Source organism: Plasmodium yoelii, assembly GCF_900002385.2.
Source record: "Plasmodium yoelii strain 17X genome assembly, chromosome: 12".
NCBI lineage: Eukaryota > Apicomplexa > Aconoidasida > Haemosporida > Plasmodiidae > Plasmodium > Plasmodium yoelii.
In genome coordinates, this window is record NC_036184.2 from 1,935,859 (window position 1) to 1,957,500 (window position 21,642).

The 21,642-nt window shown below is 21.8% G+C and overlaps 4 protein-coding genes and 1 non-coding gene across 5 annotated transcripts; 2 read left to right on the forward strand and 3 right to left on the reverse strand.

Moving 5' to 3' along the window:
• Positions 1–258: 258 nt before the first annotated feature.
• PY17X_1249000 (conserved Plasmodium protein, unknown function) lies at positions 259–8,028 on the reverse strand (the record flags this gene model as incomplete). Its single annotated transcript, XM_725834.2, has 1 exon — positions 259–8,028. One exon carries the CDS (start codon positions 8,026–8,028, stop codon positions 259–261), a length of 7,770 nt encoding a protein of 2,589 aa, XP_730927.2.
• Positions 8,029–9,262: 1,234 nt separating this feature from the next.
• On the reverse strand, positions 9,263–9,904 carry PY17X_1249100 (ribosomal protein S16, mitochondrial, putative; the record flags this gene model as incomplete). Its single annotated transcript, XM_725833.2, has 1 exon — positions 9,263–9,904. One exon carries the CDS (start codon positions 9,902–9,904, stop codon positions 9,263–9,265), a length of 642 nt encoding a protein of 213 aa, XP_730926.2.
• A 498-nt stretch (positions 9,905–10,402) lies between these two features.
• On the forward strand, positions 10,403–11,780 carry PY17X_1249200 (uncharacterized protein; the record flags this gene model as incomplete). Its single annotated transcript, XM_725832.2, has 2 exons — positions 10,403–10,464; positions 10,574–11,780. 2 exons carry the CDS (start codon positions 10,403–10,405, stop codon positions 11,778–11,780), a joined length of 1,269 nt encoding a protein of 422 aa, XP_730925.2.
• A 297-nt stretch (positions 11,781–12,077) lies between these two features.
• PY17X_1249300 (conserved Plasmodium protein, unknown function) lies at positions 12,078–15,311 on the reverse strand (the record flags this gene model as incomplete). Its single annotated transcript, XM_022956926.1, has 1 exon — positions 12,078–15,311. The coding sequence occupies one exon, from the start codon at positions 15,309–15,311 to the stop codon at positions 12,078–12,080; it is 3,234 nt and encodes a 1,077-aa protein (XP_022812756.1).
• A 3,951-nt stretch (positions 15,312–19,262) lies between these two features.
• PY17X_1249340 lies at positions 19,263–21,319 on the forward strand. Its single transcript, XR_004618869.1, has one exon. It is a non-coding gene; the product is annotated as an 18S ribosomal RNA (ribosomal RNA).
• Positions 21,320–21,642: the final 323 nt, after the last annotated feature.

A 21,642-nucleotide genomic window follows, 5' to 3' on the forward strand; every position in this document is an offset into this window, starting at 1 on the left:
TATAGAGCATACATATGCGCAACAAATACATGACAATAAAAAACACATAAATAACAATGGAGTGAAAAACTTATTTAATGTTTTTCCTATTTGAGAAAATAAATATCTTTGCACTTATCATTTTAATGATATATTTTCAATATGTTGTATCATTTTGTTAATGTGTGTATAGTTCACTCTTAAAATTGTTCTTAAATTGTTTCTTCCTAAAAATTGGAATGCATAAATATTAGTATAGTATATTATATTTGTAATTTTTCAATAATATTCCTTATTATGCTTTACTTTATCTAATAGTAAATCATTAAAAAAACTTTCTTGTGTTTCGAAAAAGGTTTTTTGTTTTTCGGTGTTTAAAATTTCTTTTTCATTTTTACCAATGATGTTGTCATTGTTTTCTTTAATTATGTTATTTGTTTTAATATCACATGATTTTTCCTTAGAAATATATTTTTTTTTGTATTGATCAGGCATATCTGTTTTAGGGTTTGCATGTGATATAGTATTGTCCAATTCATTTTTAGTTAAATATGCTTCTTTTTTTTTCGATACCGGTAATATATATTTTTTCTGTATATTTTCTGTTTTTTCTTTTCTTAAATTATAATACAATATATTATTAAGTTCATTATCATCGACATATAGCTTTGGTTTATTAGTTTTTTTAACCATAATATTATTTTTTACATTTGGGCTAATATTAATGAGTTTCATATTTTTTTTTTTAACGTTTAAATCGGAATTATTATTTTTCAAGTTATAAATTTCTTTTAAATCATTACCTAGTTTAGCATAATTTCCTTCATTATATTTCTTAAGGGGACGAGAAACATTTTTAGGGAATTTATTTTTGAGAGAATCCTTTTCTTCATTTTTGTTCATAGGATAATTTTCATTATTTCCTTCATCTTGTGTTTTACTTTTTTTTATTTTATCACTTTTTTTTTTTCTGATATCATTTTTTGGGTATCTAATATTTTTTTTATTTTTATAATTTGTTATTTTTCTTATTCGTCTTTCACTAAATATTTTAAAATTGTAGTCCTTTAATACATAATTCGTGTTATTGTCTTGAGTATTCATAATTTTAGAGTTTGTGTATTTATTTAGGTCATCATCTATTGTAACATTTTTATATATTTTATTCTTTACTTTTTTAAGCATTTGAAATATAAAACCGTTTTTTTTTAATAATGCGTCTTCATTTGTATTTTCTTGGTTATCTATTAGTTTTTGTGTATTTTTATGTTTTTTATCATTATTTATTGTGATAAAATCAGAGTTTTCCTGAAGTATAGTTACATATTTGAAATTATTTTTTTTTAAAGTTGTAAAAAAATTATGAAAAGCAATTTTATCTGTTGCATTATTATTTATATTTTCATTAATATTTGGATTGTCTTTATTATTTCGTTTTAAAAAAACTTTATTCAAGTAATGTCTTTTATTTATATTTTTATCATTACTATAATTTGTTTCCTTATTTGGGTTAGATTTTTTAGTTAGTTCATTAAAATTGTAATTAATAAAATTAACATCATTTTCTTTGTTATTTTGTATAATTATATATAATAATTTATTTTTATTTTTAAATGTGTGTTTTAGTTTTTGTTTATAATTTAAAAATTCATAAACTCCTTTAAACTCAATAAAATTGTCAATAACTATATTATTTGGTGTAATAGAGTTAAGTTTACTTAGGATAATTTTTTCCCCTATTAATCTAATAAAAATAAACTCATAATATCTAGAATTATTATGGAAATGAAATAAATCAGATATTTTTACATTCAAACATATATTTTCATTTATAGATTTTGAAATGTCGTTTGGTAATTTCCATTTTTCTTGATAATTTTCTTCAGGTTTTAATAACAATTCTTTTTTTTGATACATGGAATTATAATTTTGTATAAAATTGATAATACTTATAGGAATATTTTTTTTAATATTTTTAATATCCTTTATTATTTCTTCTATATGAATATTATAGTTATCTTCAAAATTATCATCAAACGATGAGTTAAATTCAAAAAATGAAGAAAACATACTTGTGCAATATATAGATAATTTGTTTTTTCGAATATTTTCTTTTTTTGGTTTTTTGTTTTCTAAGTTTTCATAATTGGGATAATTTGTATCAGTATTTCTTTGCTTTTCATAATTGGTTATGTCTTTGTATTCATTTTTATTATTTTCGATTTGTTCAAATTTTTGTTGATTTGAAATTTCATTTTTTATATCAGATAATTTTTGTTCTATTTCATCATATTGTGTTGTTTCTTCTTCCTTTATATTGTTTTCTCCAATATATTTATGATAATGCTCTCCCTCCTTTTGTTTGATATTTTTATTTGAGGTTTGAATTTTATCATTAATTTCTTCGCATTTTTTAAAATTGTTAGAAGCATTTTTTTCAGGTATTTCTTTTTCATATATTTTACTTTTAATTAATTTCAATTTATATTTAAAGAAGGATAATAAATAAAGGATGAAATCACAATTCACCCCATTTTGTCCATCTTTGATTTCTATCAGTTTCATCCATTTAAATAGCAAAAAATATACATTATTGAATTTACTAAAGTTGAGATTAACAAAAAAAAAATCGGGCCAATTATCACTAATTGATGTATCAAAGAAAAAACTAACATATGGAAAGAAAAATTGACATAATAATCTAAACAATTTTCCATTGTAATTAGATATCTGTATGCTTAAATCTAATTCATTATGATTAGTTTCTTTATACTCATTTTTAATTGTATGAATATAATAATCTTGATTTTGTAAATATAAGTATGGAGCATAATAATGTAATATTTTTTCAAAAACACAGAAAATTTCATGGGGGTGTAAATTTAAATAAAATAAACTTATAATCATATCATGCATTCCTTGAAAATATTTTATTTTGTACAAATTACAAAATAGTATGATACATTTTACTGATTCTATCTGTATATATTTCATAGCATTTTTTTTTTCTACAGTTTTATTAAAATCTTCATTTTTCAGCCATATATTCCTTTTAATATCTTCATATAATATATCTTCGTTATCATCGTCACTCCCTTCGTCTTGTTTATTATTGTTATCTTTATTTTTCATATTATTACAATTTTCACTAGAATCTGTTAAAACTGTATTTTGATATTCCTTTACTTTTGATTGTTCTGCATTAAATATATCTGAATCAGGTTTATCCAATATATGATTTATTGGTTTATTATTTAAAGTGTTGGATTTTATTGAATTTGTGTTTTTAGTATCATTATGTGTATTTTCATTTGTCATTTTATCAAAAAAATTATATATATTATCAATATCCTTATTACAATTTCCATTAATATAATCATCTTCATATTGTGTGTCTACAGTATCAAACTCTTTATTGTTAATAAGATGGTTTTCTTGTAATGAGAAATCAAATATTTTAATTATTTTTTTTTCAAATAATTTTTGATATAATTCTAAATTTTCATGTTCATTTGTATCGTTGTTATTGTTGTAAATGAAACTATCATTTGTTTTTATATTTTCCGTTTTCATTGTTTTGTTAAAATAATCAAATGAATTATATAAAGAGTTAATATAATTCAATCTATCATCAGTTATATTTAAACTATTAAATAAATTATATTTGTTTATTTTTATATATAAATAACTAAATTCATTTATTATTTCATTATTTGTATATGCATTGTGTTTATCTACTCTTTTATGAAAATTGTTTTTATTATTTTCCTTGGAGTCATAAATTTTATGGAACATTTCTTTTTCAATATCATCTTTAGGTCTTTTTATAATTTGAATATTTTCTGGAATCGAATATTTTAATGTATTATCATATTCATGATTCTCTTTTAATTGATTATTTTCCTCTAAGTAGATGTTTTCTACCAAGTTGTTGGATTCCCTTTTTGGTTTATTTTCTTCTTCACTCGATTTTAAATTTTTATTGGTTAATAAAATTTGTTCATTATATTTTAAATTGTTAGAATTTGAAATTTTCATTATATTATCAATAGATTTAGTAAAATTATTTTCTTCAATTGCATTCTCTATTATGTCCATATCGTTGAATATAGTTTCCTGAGTAAAAAAGGTTTCGTCACCAAATATTTTATGTTCATTACTAGTATAGTTACAAATTTGTATATTTTTTTTATCTTTATTTTGAATTTCATCACTTTTATTGTAAACTATACTTGTGAAATCTTCACTTTCGCTTTTAATAATATTTTCGATTGGTTCTCTTTTAGTATTTTCATTTTTATTTTCTGTATAATAGGGAAAATATTCTTTATCTGTATCTTTAACCCCATTTTCTTCATTATCAGTATCTTTTATATTTTTTGGAGTTATATCCTTTTGTTCTTCGGTATTATATTGAATCTCTAAAATGTTGTTATTGTTTTTTGCGTGATTAATATTGGTTTGAGGCTTTATTTCAATTTCCTTCGTCAAATATATATTTTTGTTTTCTTCTTTATTATCATTTGTATTTTCATTTATTTGTATTTGAATGTTTATGTCTGTTTCAGAGTCTTTATGATACTTATGTTTATTTTCGTAACATTCTTGAAAAATGATTAATTCATTTTTTTCAATATCTGAGTTAAAATTTTCATTAGAATAGTTGCTACTTTTCGCATGGAAAATTTCACTAGTTTTCATCTCATCTTGTTCTTTATTATTTTTTTTTGTGATTAACATGGTATTATCAGTAAGTAATAAATCGTTGGTAACATTTCGATTTTGTGTTTCATTAGAGACTTTATTTTCATTTTTTTGTGTAGAAATATTATTCAAGTATGAACCTTCAGAATGATGGTTATTAACTTCGTTCATTATTATTTCATGTTTGGTGTTATTCATTTCTTCCATTTCGTGATCTGATTTAATATTGTCGAATATATTGAATATATTTGTGATATATTCATTTTGTTCATCATTATATGAGGTTTCAGGATTTAGTTCATCCTCAAGTTTATTAATAAGTACTGTTGTAGTGTCAGTTGTATTGTTTGCATTATTTTCACTATTTTCACTATTTTCACTATTTTCATTATTTTTATTATTTTCACTATTTTCATTATTTTTATTATTTTCGTTATTTTCACTATTTTCATTATTTTTATTATTTTCACTATTTTCACTATTTTCATCATTTCCATTGTATTCTGTGATGCTTTTTTTTTTACTAGCTGTATCATCATCTAAAGAAAAAAGATTTGTGAGTGAATTTTCAATCACACTGTCTTTCTCATTTGGTTTTACTTCATTTGATGATAAATCATGAGCATTTTTATTATATAAATTACTTGAAAATACGTTTTTAAAATATTCCCAATTATCTGATAAATAATATGGGTCTGTTTTATTTTCGTGATTACATTTTTTTTCCTTTATCATTTCATCATTAATTTTATTGGAAGAATTATCATGTGAGTAATTTGTGTCATTTTTCTCATCAATATCTTGGAAATCAGTTTGAATTATATTTGATATTTGTTTTTCTTTAGCTTTATAATTGCACTCTGGTGTTATATTAAGAATTTCATGATCATTACAATTGTTATTGTTTTGATTTTTGATATAATAATCTGTTTCATTGAAAGTATCATTAATTTGTTTATGCATTGTGTTTTCGATGTTTGATTCGATTTTATTATTTGAGTCTTTCGGTTTTAATTCTTCCAACTGTTGATGATCCTCTGAAAAGTTGCAATAATTTTTGAAAATTATTTTGTCATGTAAGGATAAATTCGAAGCATTACTATATAAATTTTTATTTACTTCAAAACTAGTATTAATATTATCACCATTATTATTATGGTTTACATGATTGAGATCATTTGTATGTAAGACTTGTTCTTGGTTCATTAAATTTTCGTGAATAGTATTAATTTGTTCGTTTACAATAGTTTCTTTATTGTTTTCATTAATATTATAGGAATAATGTATTTCTTTCACATCATTTGATTTAAAAGAATCATTGAAATTAAACACGTTTTCAATATGTAGATTTTGTTCATTAAATAATTTGTTTATTAAAGGTGAATTTTTAAATTCCTTTTTATCATTTATTTCAGATTTATTAAAATTGATGAGGTTATTTTTTTTCAAATTATCCATATGTAGACTTTTTCTATTATTTTTATTTAATAATACATTAGAATTATTATTATTTCTTTTATTTTTTTTTTGTTTGGTTTCAATATAATTTTTGTAGCCCTTAAAATTTCTTTTTAGATTAAAATTTATAGGTATATTTATGACATGTTTTCGATTATCTGATTTAATTTCATTATTTTCTTTGATGTTATTAGCCTCATTAAATGCTTCTAAATGAGTAATTTGAACTTTATCATTTTCTTGATTTATATTTTGTGTATCTTTTTGATGATCTGTTTTTTTTGCATGTTCATAGTTAGATTCGTTATATTTTGTCTTTTTATTATTTTGAATAAATAAAGTTGACTTATCTACTAAGGTTGTATTTGCACACTCTTTTGGAGAATTTTTATTTAAAAATTCATTTTCAAATATTTCCAAATTTTCATATATTTTTAATTTTGTATTTTTTTGATCTATATCTTCATTATAATATTTTATTTTAGAATTACCTTTTTTTATAACCATATTCCTAGTTTGTTTGATATCATATGAATTTCTTAATTTGTAATGTTTATATCCCAAATTATTATTTTTTGTAGAAATATTCTTTATATTACCATTAAATTTTTTTAAATCGTGAATATTATATATATTTTTTTCTTCTTTTGGATTTATTGATAAATAAATTAAATTGTCCTTTAAGTTTTTTTTTCGAGTTTTGTTTAAAACATTGTTTTTTTTTCGATTTAATACAATATTTTGTTGTTTTTCTTTATAATCTTGTCTTGGATACAAATATTTGTTTATATAGCTTGAAATATTAAAATGACTGGTTTCTTTATTTTTTTTAGAAGATAATTCATTTTTATGGTTTATTTCGTAATTTTCTTTATATGTGTGATTTTTTTCGAATGATAACTGAGGTGTGTGTTTTTCTTTTTCATTTTGGCTATAACTATTTCTTATATAATCATTACTATTACTGATATTGTGAATAAAATTTTTAAAACTATCTGAGCTATTTGAATACTTAAAAGATAATGGGAGTTTATTTTTAATATTTAAAGTATATTCGAATTTGTTATTTAAATTATCTATCCCTTTATTTGTATCATTTCTTTTTAATTGCATTTGTATGTTTTCCGGAAGATTGGAATTAAACTTTCCTTTTATTTTTGACATTTTATTAATATAACTTTTATAATAAAAATTAGAATTATCATAAAATAGTATTCGATTTTTTAGTAAAGTATTTTTGTCATTTTTATGCATTCTAGTTGTATGAATATATTTGTTGTCTATTTGAAAATTTTGTGACATACCTAGGTGATTATTATTATCACCATATATTGCATCATCAGTTGTGTTATAGAGTTTGTTAAATATTTTATAATTTATAGGAATATTATTCCTATAATTAACGGTATCATTTTCATTTTGAGGTGCATTTGTTGCACCATAATAATCGGGATTCAAATTTTGTTTCAAAACATTAACGTCATGTTCACGATTTTTAGGATTGTGAACATTTCTTTTTAATTTGTGCATGAAATTTACTTTAGAAAATTTATCATTATAATTATTTATATTTACAATATTTTTTTCTGTTTTATTATTTATTGCAAAGCTAGTATTTTCCTTAAAAGTTATTTTATTTATATTTAAAATGCTATTATTGTATTTTTTTTCATTGTTTAATGTTTCTGCCGTCTTTTGTTGCATATTATTACTTTTATTGTTGTGATAATCCGTTGAATCACATAAGAAGGATGCATTTGGTGAAAACAAATCTCCATCAAAGTCATATTTGTTAGGAAAAAAATTATATTCATAATTTTTATGAAAATAAGGATATTTGTTTTCGGTATTTTGATTAGTATTACTTATTCTTCGATGGGTATCCATTTTGCTTTTGTGTATTTAAATTAAAAATTATGTCTTCAGTTCTTTTTAAGTCATCCATGAATTTTTTATAATTAAAATTATAAATATATTTCTTAAAAAGGATATATATTTGATTAGGCAATATTATAAAAAGCGAAAAGTAAAAGTATATTAAGTATTATGAAAGACAAAATGGTTTATTTTATAGTTTCTATTATATACATAACAAATACACATGTGTATGAATTATCGTATTATTTAATCTCTATACATAATTTAAGAATTGGTTGTATTTTCTGGTTACATACATATATACACACATGTATATTATGTATTTAGTACCACAACAAATATATACGCTAATGTTTCACTATTTTTAATTTATGAAACATACAACATTTTATTTCTTTAGTAAATCATCATAAAAATAAGAATATGGAAAATAAAATATTACCAAATTTGTCGGTAAAAAAAATAATAATAAATAAATAAAAAATTAAGAAATGCTATATATATTAAAACATATATTATTTGATCTAATATATTAATATTTTAAAAAGTGGTTTTATCATTAAGCATTTATTATGATAATTTTCTAAAAAAACAAAATGTTGTATATTTTCAGAAAGAGCTGTTCAAATTTTTAATACACCAAAATGCACACTTAAAAAAACAAGAAAAAAATTACCTAAATGTAATATGTTATTAGGTATTTTTAAGTTATATTTGTATGTACTATAGACATATATGTGTGAATTTAAGACAATATATATGTGGTGAAATCATCCTTAAATATATAAATTAATTGTTAATAAAATATAATGTGTGTCATATTATTTTTTTTTGTTAAGTTTAATATTAAGAGACGTATAAATGAGTATGTATATTGTGTATATACACAAAAAATATTATATAAATAAATATACACAAGTTTGTATATATTTTTACACAGTGAAAAAATATGTATATAATAATATATTTTTTTTATTTATTTCATATATTATTTGAAATACATTGTTACTATTTTAAGTTAGGAATATTTATAAACATTTTTATATGGGAAAAAACAAAACAAAACAATTATATATAAATAATGAAAAAGAAGTTGAAAACAATGTATTACAAAATGAGATGGTAAACTGTTAAATAGAATAAATATATATAGACCATTTGTTTCTATACACATTTTACCATTTTTAATATTTATTCATGAAATTTATTGTACGATAATAATTATTTGTAAACAGAGAGTATTTTACCTAATAATTTTTCTAATTTTGTCTGTATACTCAAAATCTAAATTCCTATTTTTTGCTAATTTTTTAAGGTATGTAAGTTCTTCGGGTGTATATATATAATCATCTTTTTCTTTGGGTTGTGTTGATGAATCATCAAAATTATTTGAATATTGAATATTTAAATCAGTTTTTAAAAAGTTATCGATTTTTTGCGCTTGTATGAGTTTATGTTTATTTATAATTTCATTATATTTATAATAATATTTATCGGAACATCTTCGGCTATACTTTACAGGATATTGTGGTATTAATTTACATAAGCTTAAAACATATTTCATATGATCACTAAAGTTGCAATTTGCAGCTAGCCAAAATTTGACTCTATTAAATCGCAGTCTAATTTCTTTAATATTTTCCACATTATTATAATAACAATCATTGCTAGGGTTGGTAATATTATATGTATTCAATTTTTCTTTTATATTATTTTTATTAACATATGTTCCTAAGACTTCTATATGTTTCCCATTTTTCTTATCTTTTTGGTTTGCTACTACTATTTTGAAAAATCTTTTTCTTTTAACGCCGTTTATTTGACACCTGATTCTTGGTGGACCCTTATCTTTGGAAAAATATGGTAAAAACAATCTTCTTATCATTTTAAAAGGTAAAGGAAATTATCATACCAATATACTATAGAGTAATGTTGGATTATCATTATAATTATTTTTTCATTTAAATTATATTGTTAAAAAAGCATGGTATGATGCATAAATATATATATATGTAGAATGTTTATAAAAATATAGCTAAAGTTTTATGCATTTTTAATGTTAAATTATATAAAAACACATCAACATACAATTGTTAAAAAATAAATACTATAAGAATAAAAAAATATTTTTAATTAAAAAAACAATTCCAATATTTTGAAGAAGAAACTTTTTCCGGCAATGCAGTCATGAACATATATATATATATATTATATGTAAATATTATAGAAATAATTTGTTTTAAAATGGGATTAATTTTTTTTATAATATTATTTGTTATTGGTTAAATATATATATTTATAATTATTTTTTCATACATTACAAAGTATATTTTTTATATATTTTGATTTTTCCCTAAAAATTGTTTGGAAATAGTAAAGAAATATGATTAATGCAATATCTTATAGATTTAAGAAAAAACCACCTAATTTGAAGCATGATTTAGAGTAAGATAATTTTAGTGTATAAAAATACTAGTGTGTAGAATATGTTACAGTTTTTATAATCGTATTTTTCATTATATAAAGTGTTTTTATTTATTGATTTATTTCTTAGGGAAAATAAGGAAGGATGGGATGAGTTTATTAAATATATGGAAAGCTTAAAAAAATCTACTACTGATTCGTTTGAGAATGGTGGATATTGCTCTGATGTATACATCGAAAATTATGTAGGTTATAAAAATCCATTGGACGAAGATATTGATGATATTATAAAAATTAGAAAATGGAATGATAATATGGAATTTTGTATACATCCTATTTGTAAAGAGTCGCCTTCCGATATTGATAATTGTTCCGTAGAATCAGATAATGTATTTAATTTTGATAAATATAAAATAATTGAAAATAACATATACTCTAATAATGCAAATACCAAGAGAGCAAAAATTAGAGATAAAGACAATAATTATATAGATACTGAAAATGATGATATTAAAGAATTAATGAAAAAAAAAAAAAAAAATATCAACGGGTTTAACAAAAGAAATAATAAAAAAATGTATGATAATACATATAAGAATTATTTATATATGAAAACAGGTATGAATAATATAATAAGTGATGATGAGGATTATTTAGGTAATAATAAAATGGGTGTAAGCGAATCTTTAATGAAGTTACGTGAAAACTTTGTAGAAAAGAAAAATGATATATCTAAATCACGTTTAAATAATCAAAACATAAATAACAATATACATGATAATGGAAATAATGATAATTTATCCTACAGTGAAAATGAAAAGGCAATGAAAAATGTTTCACATTATGATAAAAAAAATAGGAAATATAATAAAAAAAGATATATGACAAAACGGAAAAATTTAAATAACGATAAACCTTCATCAAAGTACAATTCTAAGAATACATTGATATATTATAATGAGGACAATGATAAAAATTTTGATAGCAGTGGTGACAGTGATATAAGCCATGAGAATAAAATGAACGCGTATAATAGGACGTTAAATAATAATGACAGAATTAATAATAATTATCATGTTTATTCAACCCTAGTTAATAATGGATATAGTAAAAATAAACATATAAGAAATAGTAGCAATGGTAAGAATAAAAAAGGAAAAAATAAGAAGCAAAAATCAACAGATAAAACAGAACTTGATGGAACTTATGCATATAATTATGCATACATAAATAGTAATGATGAGTCAATGGTATCTATTTCAAGGGAAGGAATACATGACACTATAATGAATTTGGATGAGGAAGCAAACAAATATAATTTTAGCAACTTTATGTAATAAAAATATAATTTAATTTTTTATTGTATTATTTAAAGAAAGTTAATAAGTATTAAAATGAAAAAGTAAAAGAAAAAATAAAAGAAAAAATATAGATTATTTAAAATATATCAAGTGTGTAAAAGTATTATCGTGAAAAACACTAATTTTAAAAATATAAAAGTATTTTAAAATCAAGATACATAAATGGATAAACATAAAAAAAATATATACAGAAAAAAATATATACATATGTATATAATGGGTGACAAAACAAAAAACTGTGTTATAATGTATATGCCTTAACAATGAGGGGGCCTACTTATGCATGGATACATTTGAAACTTTGCTTAGTAGATCACTTAACAATGTTGGTTTCCATTGTTGATCCTCATAAATATAAATAATATTATTATTTATATATATAGAAAAATTATTAATCGAGAAAACAGTATTTCCATTAATTTTTCGGTTGTTTTTTTGTATAAATAAAATATCATTTTCTAAACAATAATTTTGTAAATAATCTTTTACATTAATGTTTTCATATTGTTGATCATTTTTATAATGATTTGCATCATCTTCTAATTTCTTGATTATATTAACATATTTTTTTTTAGAGAATTGATAATTTTGATAGGATATATCTTTTGAATTTTGTTTTTGTATATGATTTTTATTATTGTTTATTTCATATAAAGTATTATTTTTTTGTGGAACCGCGTAAATTGGTATCGGTATTTTTATATCTTTATATAAAAAATAATAATTAACATTATCATCCGAATATATATTCGTTGTATCATAGTTTAAAACCTTTTCAACTGAAAATGTTATTATTTTATCTTGTACAATGTAGGTTTTTATTACATTTAATATACTAAACATAATATCTTTTATTGACTCATCTTTCATTATGTTGTTTTGGAAAACATCTTTGACCTTTTTAAATTTTTCATATATTTCCTTTTTTTTAGCTGTTAATACTTCGTTGTTTTGTTGTTGATTAGTACAATTTTGTTTTTCTGGATTTTCAATTTGATGGTCATTATTTTGTGTATTTTGTATTTTATCATTAAACATATGATTAATGTTTCTTATGTCATTACACACATATTTTGCATAATTATAAAAAAAATATACTTTGAAAATAAAGAAAATTATTTTATCATCTATACAATTATGCAATACCATAATTTGGGTAAGGTGTTGTGTAAATTTCATATCTGTAAAATTTATTTTGTTGAGTTCGAAAATTATTCTATTTACAACAAGTTCAAATATTTCCTTTTTATATAAATTATTTTTAAGCACTATTTTAATTAATTTAATATAATTTTCACAAATGCTCGAATTTTTGAAATATTTAGATAATATATTCATATAATAATTATTAATATATGTATTGATATCAAATTGTTTGTTAATCTCAAATAGTATAGATAACTTAACTTCTATGTCTGTTAGTGCATTTTGTTCTAAGTTAAAATGTTCACTTTCAACTATATTTAATAGTATATTTTTATTAATAAAAAATATTAATATTTTTTTATAATAGTTATTACTAAAAGCATCTTTAAATGAATTTATATAATTAAAAGTATCATAATAATCTTGTTTATATATATGGGGATAAATTAAATTATAGTAAATTATATTGTTAAATTTGTTTTCAACTTCATGATATTCTGTTTGATTAATTTCATCTATTCCCATTAATATAATTTTTTTAATGTATATAACATATGATATATCATTTTTATTACATTTTGGAAAATTGTTGGAATAATTCAGAGATGTTTTATTGTGTTCATTTTGTTCATGGAGCAAGTTATTGTTTATTAAGTCAGTATTCTGTGTGTTATATGTTGTTGTGTCACTTGCTATGTTTTTACAATCTTCATCTTGTTTTTGTTTGTAAGCTTCTATACATTTTGCGTGTATATTATAAAAATATATTCTTAAAAACTCCAGAAAAAATTTTGACACGTGAGCATTTAGATATAAAAATTTAGAGTTTTCATATATAAAAAAAAGGAAAGTGTATATATCACTTAATAATATTGGGTCGTTTGTTTTTTTAATTTGAATATTTTTTACATTTAATAAATTATATATATCTTGTAAATCTTCGATGATTTGGTAGTTGGTGTTAATGATTATATGTTTTGTTAATTCCTTTTGCTTTTGATTAAAATATTTTTTATCATATAATAATTTGTAGTTATTTATGAGAAGTTCGTTTAAATTGGTTTCATAGTTTTTAGTGTCAGTGTAAAGTAATTCATTTTCATGTTGTGTAAAATCATGTGAACGGTCATCATATTCTTCGTTAATTTTGTCAGATGGAAGATTGGAATATATATTTATTAGTTTTTTACAATGATCTATATTTAATTTGGGCGATTGAGAATCATTTTGATCATTAGATAAGTTGGAATCATTGTAATTTTGTTGATGTATGTTATGATTAATATTTTGAAAAATATATTCATTAAATGTGCATTTGTTAAAAAGATGAGGATATGAAAGGATGGTATGTATATTTATGAGATATTTATAAGTCAATATGTTTTTTAATAGTGATTCATGAATTTTATAAATGTCATTTATGTTAAATGAATTTTTATAATTTTTAAATTTTATTTCTGTTTCTTTTTTTTTTTTTATAATAGTGAAATAATTAAAGGACATATCTTTAATGTGGTCATTAAGTTTTTCCCTAGTTCGTTGGATATTCTGAACACACTTAATATTATTATCATTATTAATATCAAGGGTATTGGTCATAGTAGTATTATCTTTATTTTCGATATCATCATCAATGTTATCATTAAATATGAAGAAAGATGTATATGTATCTGTATATTTGAGACGAGCATTAATCTCATTTTTTATTTTATTAAAATTGCAATGTTTCTTGTAATTAAAGTTTTTTTTCCAAAATGTGGTGATATTTATATTTGGGTTAAATATCATATCAGAGCTTTCATTTGAATAATTATCCAAATCTGAATCATTATCATCAAAATATTTATTTTTTTTGTGTTCTTCCAAAACAGATGTATGTTTTTTTTTAAGTTCTATAGGGGCGATATTTGTTTTTATTTTATTTCCAATTCCATCTTCATACCCCATTTTTCTTAATATTTTAAATCCTAATCCATATTGCTCGAAATTTTTATCCTGTTCCTTTAGCTCAGTTAAATGGTATTTCTTTAAGTTATTTTTTATAAAATCTGTTTCTTCATTTTTTGAGTTTATATTAAAATCAAAGGTGAAGTGTTTAAACACATCATATTCTTCATAATCACTTGAATCATTATCAGTGGAGGAAAAATTGAGTTTGGTATCTTCTTCAGTTTTTTTTTTGTTTGTACTATTTAAAAAACCACCACTGACAAAAGTTACTGGTTTTAAGTATTCTTCTTCATTGATATTTTTAAATCTATTATATTTATCATTTGATTGAGCATATGATTTTTTTTTTTTTTTTTTTTGTGGCTCAAAATCGAAATCTGTGAATGATATGTCATCGCTGGAGTAATCCATACTATTTTATATTATATATATATATATACTATATATTGTTTTATTTTATGTGTATAAATATAATTCATATTTGTACTTATATTTTATAGGTTTGATTGTTGTTGGTCATTAATACTATACATATATATAATAATACTTTGTGAAATTGGATGATTTATTACATTTTCTCGGTGAATTATTTATTTACAAAATATGAAAAAATATAGGAACCCCCATGAACATTATTAAAATTAATTCGATAGCATTCGGTTCTGAATAGCTTAATTTAAATAAATGACAAGCTTATAATGTCGTGATGCAAAGGAATTTTTCAATTTATGTGTAATATATGCATGAAAAATATTCATTAATTTTTTTTTTTTATTAATGTTCACGATAATAAAAAAACATTTCAATAATTTGTTTTAGTTTAAAAATATATTTATATTTATATATATATATTATAAATATATAATATATATAATTAATTTTTTTATAACAACATAATGAAAGTTTGTAAAAATTTTGTGTAGTAATATAGTTTCATTTAAACATTTGGAAAAAAAAACGATATTTAACTTTTATTTAATATAAAATGAAATAGTAATTTTATTTATTTATTTATAATTCTTGTGTTTAATTTATATTTTTATTATATAGTGTCCGGGTTTGATGTTTATCTTTACAGGTGTAATTGGAATATATTGATTATATATAATATAAAAATAACAAAATATATCATATTATAATATGTACATTTTGTATTTGTGAAATTATATTTTTTTTTATTTATTTATAATTCTTGTATTTAATTTATATTTTTATTATATAGTGTCCGGATTTGATGTTTATCTTTACAGGTGTAATTGGAATATATTGATTATATATAATATAAAAATAACAAAATATATCATATTATAATTTGTACATTTTTTATTTGTGAAATTATATTTTTTTTTATTTATTTATTTATAATTCTTGTGTTTAATTTATATTTTTATTATATAGTGTCCGGATTTGATGTTTATCTTTACAGGTGTAACTGGAATATATTGATTATATATAATATAAAAATAAAAAAATATATCATATTATAATTTGTACATTTTGTATTTGTGAAATTATATTTTTTTTTATAAAAATATAATGAAATTTATTAACATAGTTTTACTCGTTTTAGGAAAAGATGGTCTTTGATATCTGTTTCAATTTGCTGGTGTGGAAAATTATTAATGTATTACAAAGCAGAAAAGGGAATTATAATTATGCAACTTTGTAATACAAATATGAACAAGATGTAATTATTAATATTTTAATTAGTTAGTGAAATATAGAAAATTGTTATGTAATAATTTTTTTTTAATAAAATGCAATAATAAATTCGATTTGTTATATCGATATGTAAAACATATAATAAAATGATAGGAATTAATATAATTGCATGATTACATTGTCATATATTATCAATATTATTTCTTACTAATGTAATAAATATGTTTATATGTATAGACGTCATGTATAAAATATAACGAAACATCATAACATGACGAACATTTCGATTATATAGTGCTAAAATTAAATGATATATACAGATATATAATAATTAACATGGTTAAATTGAAGGAAATATAATGGTTGTCTTATTTTATGTTAAAAATAAAATACAATGGAGCAAAAAAATATAAACGATCATTTAAAATTAATTACTATGATATGCTTTGGGTATATAAATACTTAAAAATATATTCATTATTTGTAGTATTTTATATTAAAATATTGTAAGTAATATATATGATGTTAAAGTTAACATGTTTCATGAATATTATGTTATATTCGATGATTAACAACTGTTTATAAAACACAAAAAGGTCTTAAAACATAAAAGGTCTTAAAACATAAAAGGTCTTAAAACATAAAAGGTCTTAAAACATAAAAGGTCTTAAAACATAAAAGGTCTTAAAACATAAAAGGTCTTAAAACATAAAAGGTCTTAAAACACAAAAGGTCTTAAAACATAAAAGGTCTTAAAACACAAAAGGTCTTAAAACACAAAAGGTCTTAAAACATAAAAAGGGATTTGCTACATTATAAAACAAGATTGATGATGTAGTAATAATTATGAATATATTATTTAGTACGAATTTAACAATAAAGATGTTAAATTGAATTTGAATGTTTTTTAAGTGTAAGTTTTGTTTACGCCTTGGATAATTTAATATTGTAGCGCCTTTGGAAAAAAATATTAATTTATAAACGGAAGTATTTACTATAATTATTAAATATAAGGATATATGTTTGTATAAATACATAAAAATATATAAAAAACATATATTATATACAGATGTAGTTTTTTTTTAACATAATGAAGCAAATTAGTATTAAAGGATATGTAGAAATGTTTTATATTCAGTAAATATAATGAAAAATGTTATAAAAATGATTATAGCTCAATATAAAAAAATATTTCTCTTTTATGTACAGAAAATAATCATAAATTTTAATAAATAATAATCAGTGATAATAAAATTTTATTATATATATATTTTATTATAAATATATTTATTGGAGGTATATTATATTGAGGTATATTATATTGAGGTATATTATATTGGAGGTATATTATATTGGAAGTATATTATATTGGAAGTATATTTTATTGGAGATATATTTTATTGGAGAATTTGATAGCCATTTTAAATAAATTTAATTAATAAAAAAAATGATTTCCAAATGTAACGATTTAATCATATTTAATCATAATTAAAGGAGGTATATTCACAGTCGCGGAAGTTTAAAAGAGCAGTATATTTAAAGAAGTACAACAAATATTAAAGCATATATAATATTAGTGGATTGTCTTTATTATATAAATTAAAAACCACATAAAGCAATATGATATAAATATATTATTTTAGTGCACTTGCAATATTCGGTACATGTACCATAAAATAAAGTGTTTAATACATTATATATATTAAATAAAGTAAATATATATGGGGGGGGGGCATACCCTAGACCTTAAATGATTAAATTTGATTGAATTTGATTAAATGCGATTAAATGTAATAAAAAAAAAAAAAATGGAATAATTAAAAGTCGATTTTTTAAAAAAATGAATAAATAATAATTGAAATTCGCCCTCCATTCGTAGTGTTAATATTAATTATTAATATTAATAAAAACAGTTAACAGTTAATATGTATTAGCAGTTAATATGTTAATTTATTTAAGTTAATATAAATAATTAATATGGCAAACTTAAATATGATTTTATTAATGTTATATGTTATTTATATAATAATATATGGCAAAGTTTATAGTAATTTTTATAGTTAATGAATTGTTAATAATAATAGCAGTTTATTAATTATAAAAATTATGTTTGTTTATTGATTTGTTTATAATATTGGACCAAATTATGAAATTTTTTGGCGTTTGAAATGACACAGGAAATTTCAAATTAAAAAATGATAATAACTTTAAATATATATAAAGTTGTTAATTACGTTAATTTTATATCCGTTCAATTAAATACTATTATTAATACTTTTATTATATATTTTGTATATAATAAAATTTGTATAAAAAATGCATCATAATAAAGAAATACAAAAATTTTTATGTAAAAATTATTGTGCTTCGTTTTATTAGGTGCGACTAATCTTATTATGTCTTTATATTTGAAAATAAAGAAATAATTAAGATAATTTACATATAAAACATCAAATAAGAAATTATATAATTAATTTTATAAAAGATAATAAAAAATATATATAATAAAATATAGAATAAAATAATATTTATTATTGTTAATATTATTTTTTATTGTTTTTATATAATTATTGTTGTTCTTAATAATGTTAGGAAATTTCCTGATTTATGAAGAATAATAATTAAATATGTAAAAATGTTAATGGTAAAAAATGATAAATAATAAATAGTATTTTAAATATATATTTTGATATATATAGTAACCTGGTTGATCTTGCCAGTAGTCATATGCTTGTCTCAAAGATTAAGCCATGCAAGTGAAAGTATATGCATATTTTATATGTAGAAACTGCGAACGGCTCATTAAAACAGTTATAATCTACTTGACATTTTATTATAAGGATAACTACGGAAAAGCTGTAGCTAATACTTGCTTTAAGTGCTTTTTACTCTCCGGAGTAATTAGCATGTATTTGTTAAGCCTTATAAGAAAAATTTTTAATTAAAGGAATTATAACAAAGAAGTAACACATAATATATTTATTATATTTAGTGTGTATCAATCGAGTTTCTGACCTATCAGCTTTTGATGTTAGGGTATTGGCCTAACATGGCTATGACGGGTAACGGGGAATTAGAGTTCGATTCCGGAGAGGGAGCCTGAGAAATAGCTACCACATCTAAGGAAGGCAGCAGGCGCGTAAATTACCCAATTCTAAATAAGAGAGGTAGTGACAAGAAATAACAATATAAGGCCAAATTTTGGTTTTATAATTGGAATGATGGGAATTTAAAACCTTCCCAAAAATCAATTGGAGGGCAAGTCTGGTGCCAGCAGCCGCGGTAATTCCAGCTCCAATAGCGTATATTAAAATTGTTGCAGTTAAAACGCTCGTAGTTGAACTTCAAGGGTATTATTATTTTAAGCAACTCACTTGGCTAGATTCTTGGCTCCGCCTCGATATCTCATGCCTCGTTGCAGTTCTTTTAATTACTGGCCCTTTGAGAGCCCACTGATTTATCATTGGGCTCTCGTTACTTTGAGTAAATTAGAGTGTTCAAAGCAAACAGTTAAAGCGTTTTCGCGTTTGAATACTATAGCATGGAATAACAAAATTGAACAAGTCAAATTTTTTGTTCTTTTTTCTTATTTTGGCTTAGTTACGATTAATAGGAGTAGCTTGGGGGCATTTGTATTCAGATGTCAGAGGTGAAATTCTTAGATTTTCTGGAGACAAACAACTGCGAAAGCATTTGCCTAAAATACTTCCATTAATCAAGAACGAAAGTTAAGGGAGTGAAGACGATCAGATACCGTCGTAATCTTAACCATAAACTATGCCGACTAGGTTTTGGATGAAAATTTATAAATAAGATTTCCCTCCGGGGAATTCTTAGATTGCTTCCTTCAGTACCTTATGAGAAATCAAAGTCTTTGGGTTCTGGGGCGAGTATTCGCGCAAGCGAGAAAGTTAAAAGAATTGACGGAAGGGCACCACCAGGCGTGGAGCTTGCGGCTTAATTTGACTCAACACGGGGAAACTCACTAGTTTAAGACAAGAGTAGGATTGACAGATTAATAGCTCTTTCTTGATTTCTTGGATGGTGATGCATGGCCGTTTTTAGTTCGTGAATATGATTTGTCTGGTTAATTCCGATAACGAACGAGATCTTAACCTGCTAATTAGCGGCGAGTACGCTATATCCTTTATCGGGGGATTGGTTTTGACGTTTTTGCGGTCATACTGCTTAATCAATTGGTTTACCTTTTGCTCTTTTGCGGTATGTTTCTCGCATCTTCGACATGCCTCTCTTCTGATAAGGATGTATTCGCTTTATTTAATGCTTCTTAGAGGAACGATGTGTGTCTAACACAAGGAAGTTTAAGGCAACAACAGGTCTGTGATGTCCTTAGATATACTAGGCTGCACGCGTGCTACACTGATATGTAAAACGAGTGCTTAAATTTATATCTGCGCGTGGGTGTCAAAGCCTACGCGCCAGCATATATTTTTCCTCCACTGAAAAGTGTAGGTAATCTTTATCAATACATATCGTGATGGGGATAGATTATTGCAATTATTAATCTTGAACGAGGAATGCCTAGTAAGCATGATTCATCAGATTGTGCTGACTACGTCCCTGCCCTTTGTACACACCGCCCGTCGCTCCTACCGATTGAAAGATATGATGAATTGTTTGGACAAGAAAATAGAAATTTTATTTTTATTTTTTTGGAAGGACCGTAAATCCTATCTTTTAAAGGAAGGAGAAGTCGTAACAAGGTTTCCGTAGGTGAACCTGCGGAAGGATCATTATTATTATACGATTTAAAGATTGTATACTAATATTTAATGGATAATAATTTTGTATTTATATGAAATTATTATTATTTTCATTAAATAATAGTATATTAATCTTTGTATATATTTTTATTATTGTATTAAATATATATAGTAATGATTTGCTATATATACTTGTATATGTAATGAATTATTATTATATATGTTTAGTATATATAATAAAAATATATACATTACAAGTCTTAACTATCAATTTTTTGCATGACTTTTATTTTTTATATTAAATTTTGTGTTTATTTTTTTAATATAAAACGATTAAATATATTATCTGTGTTTAA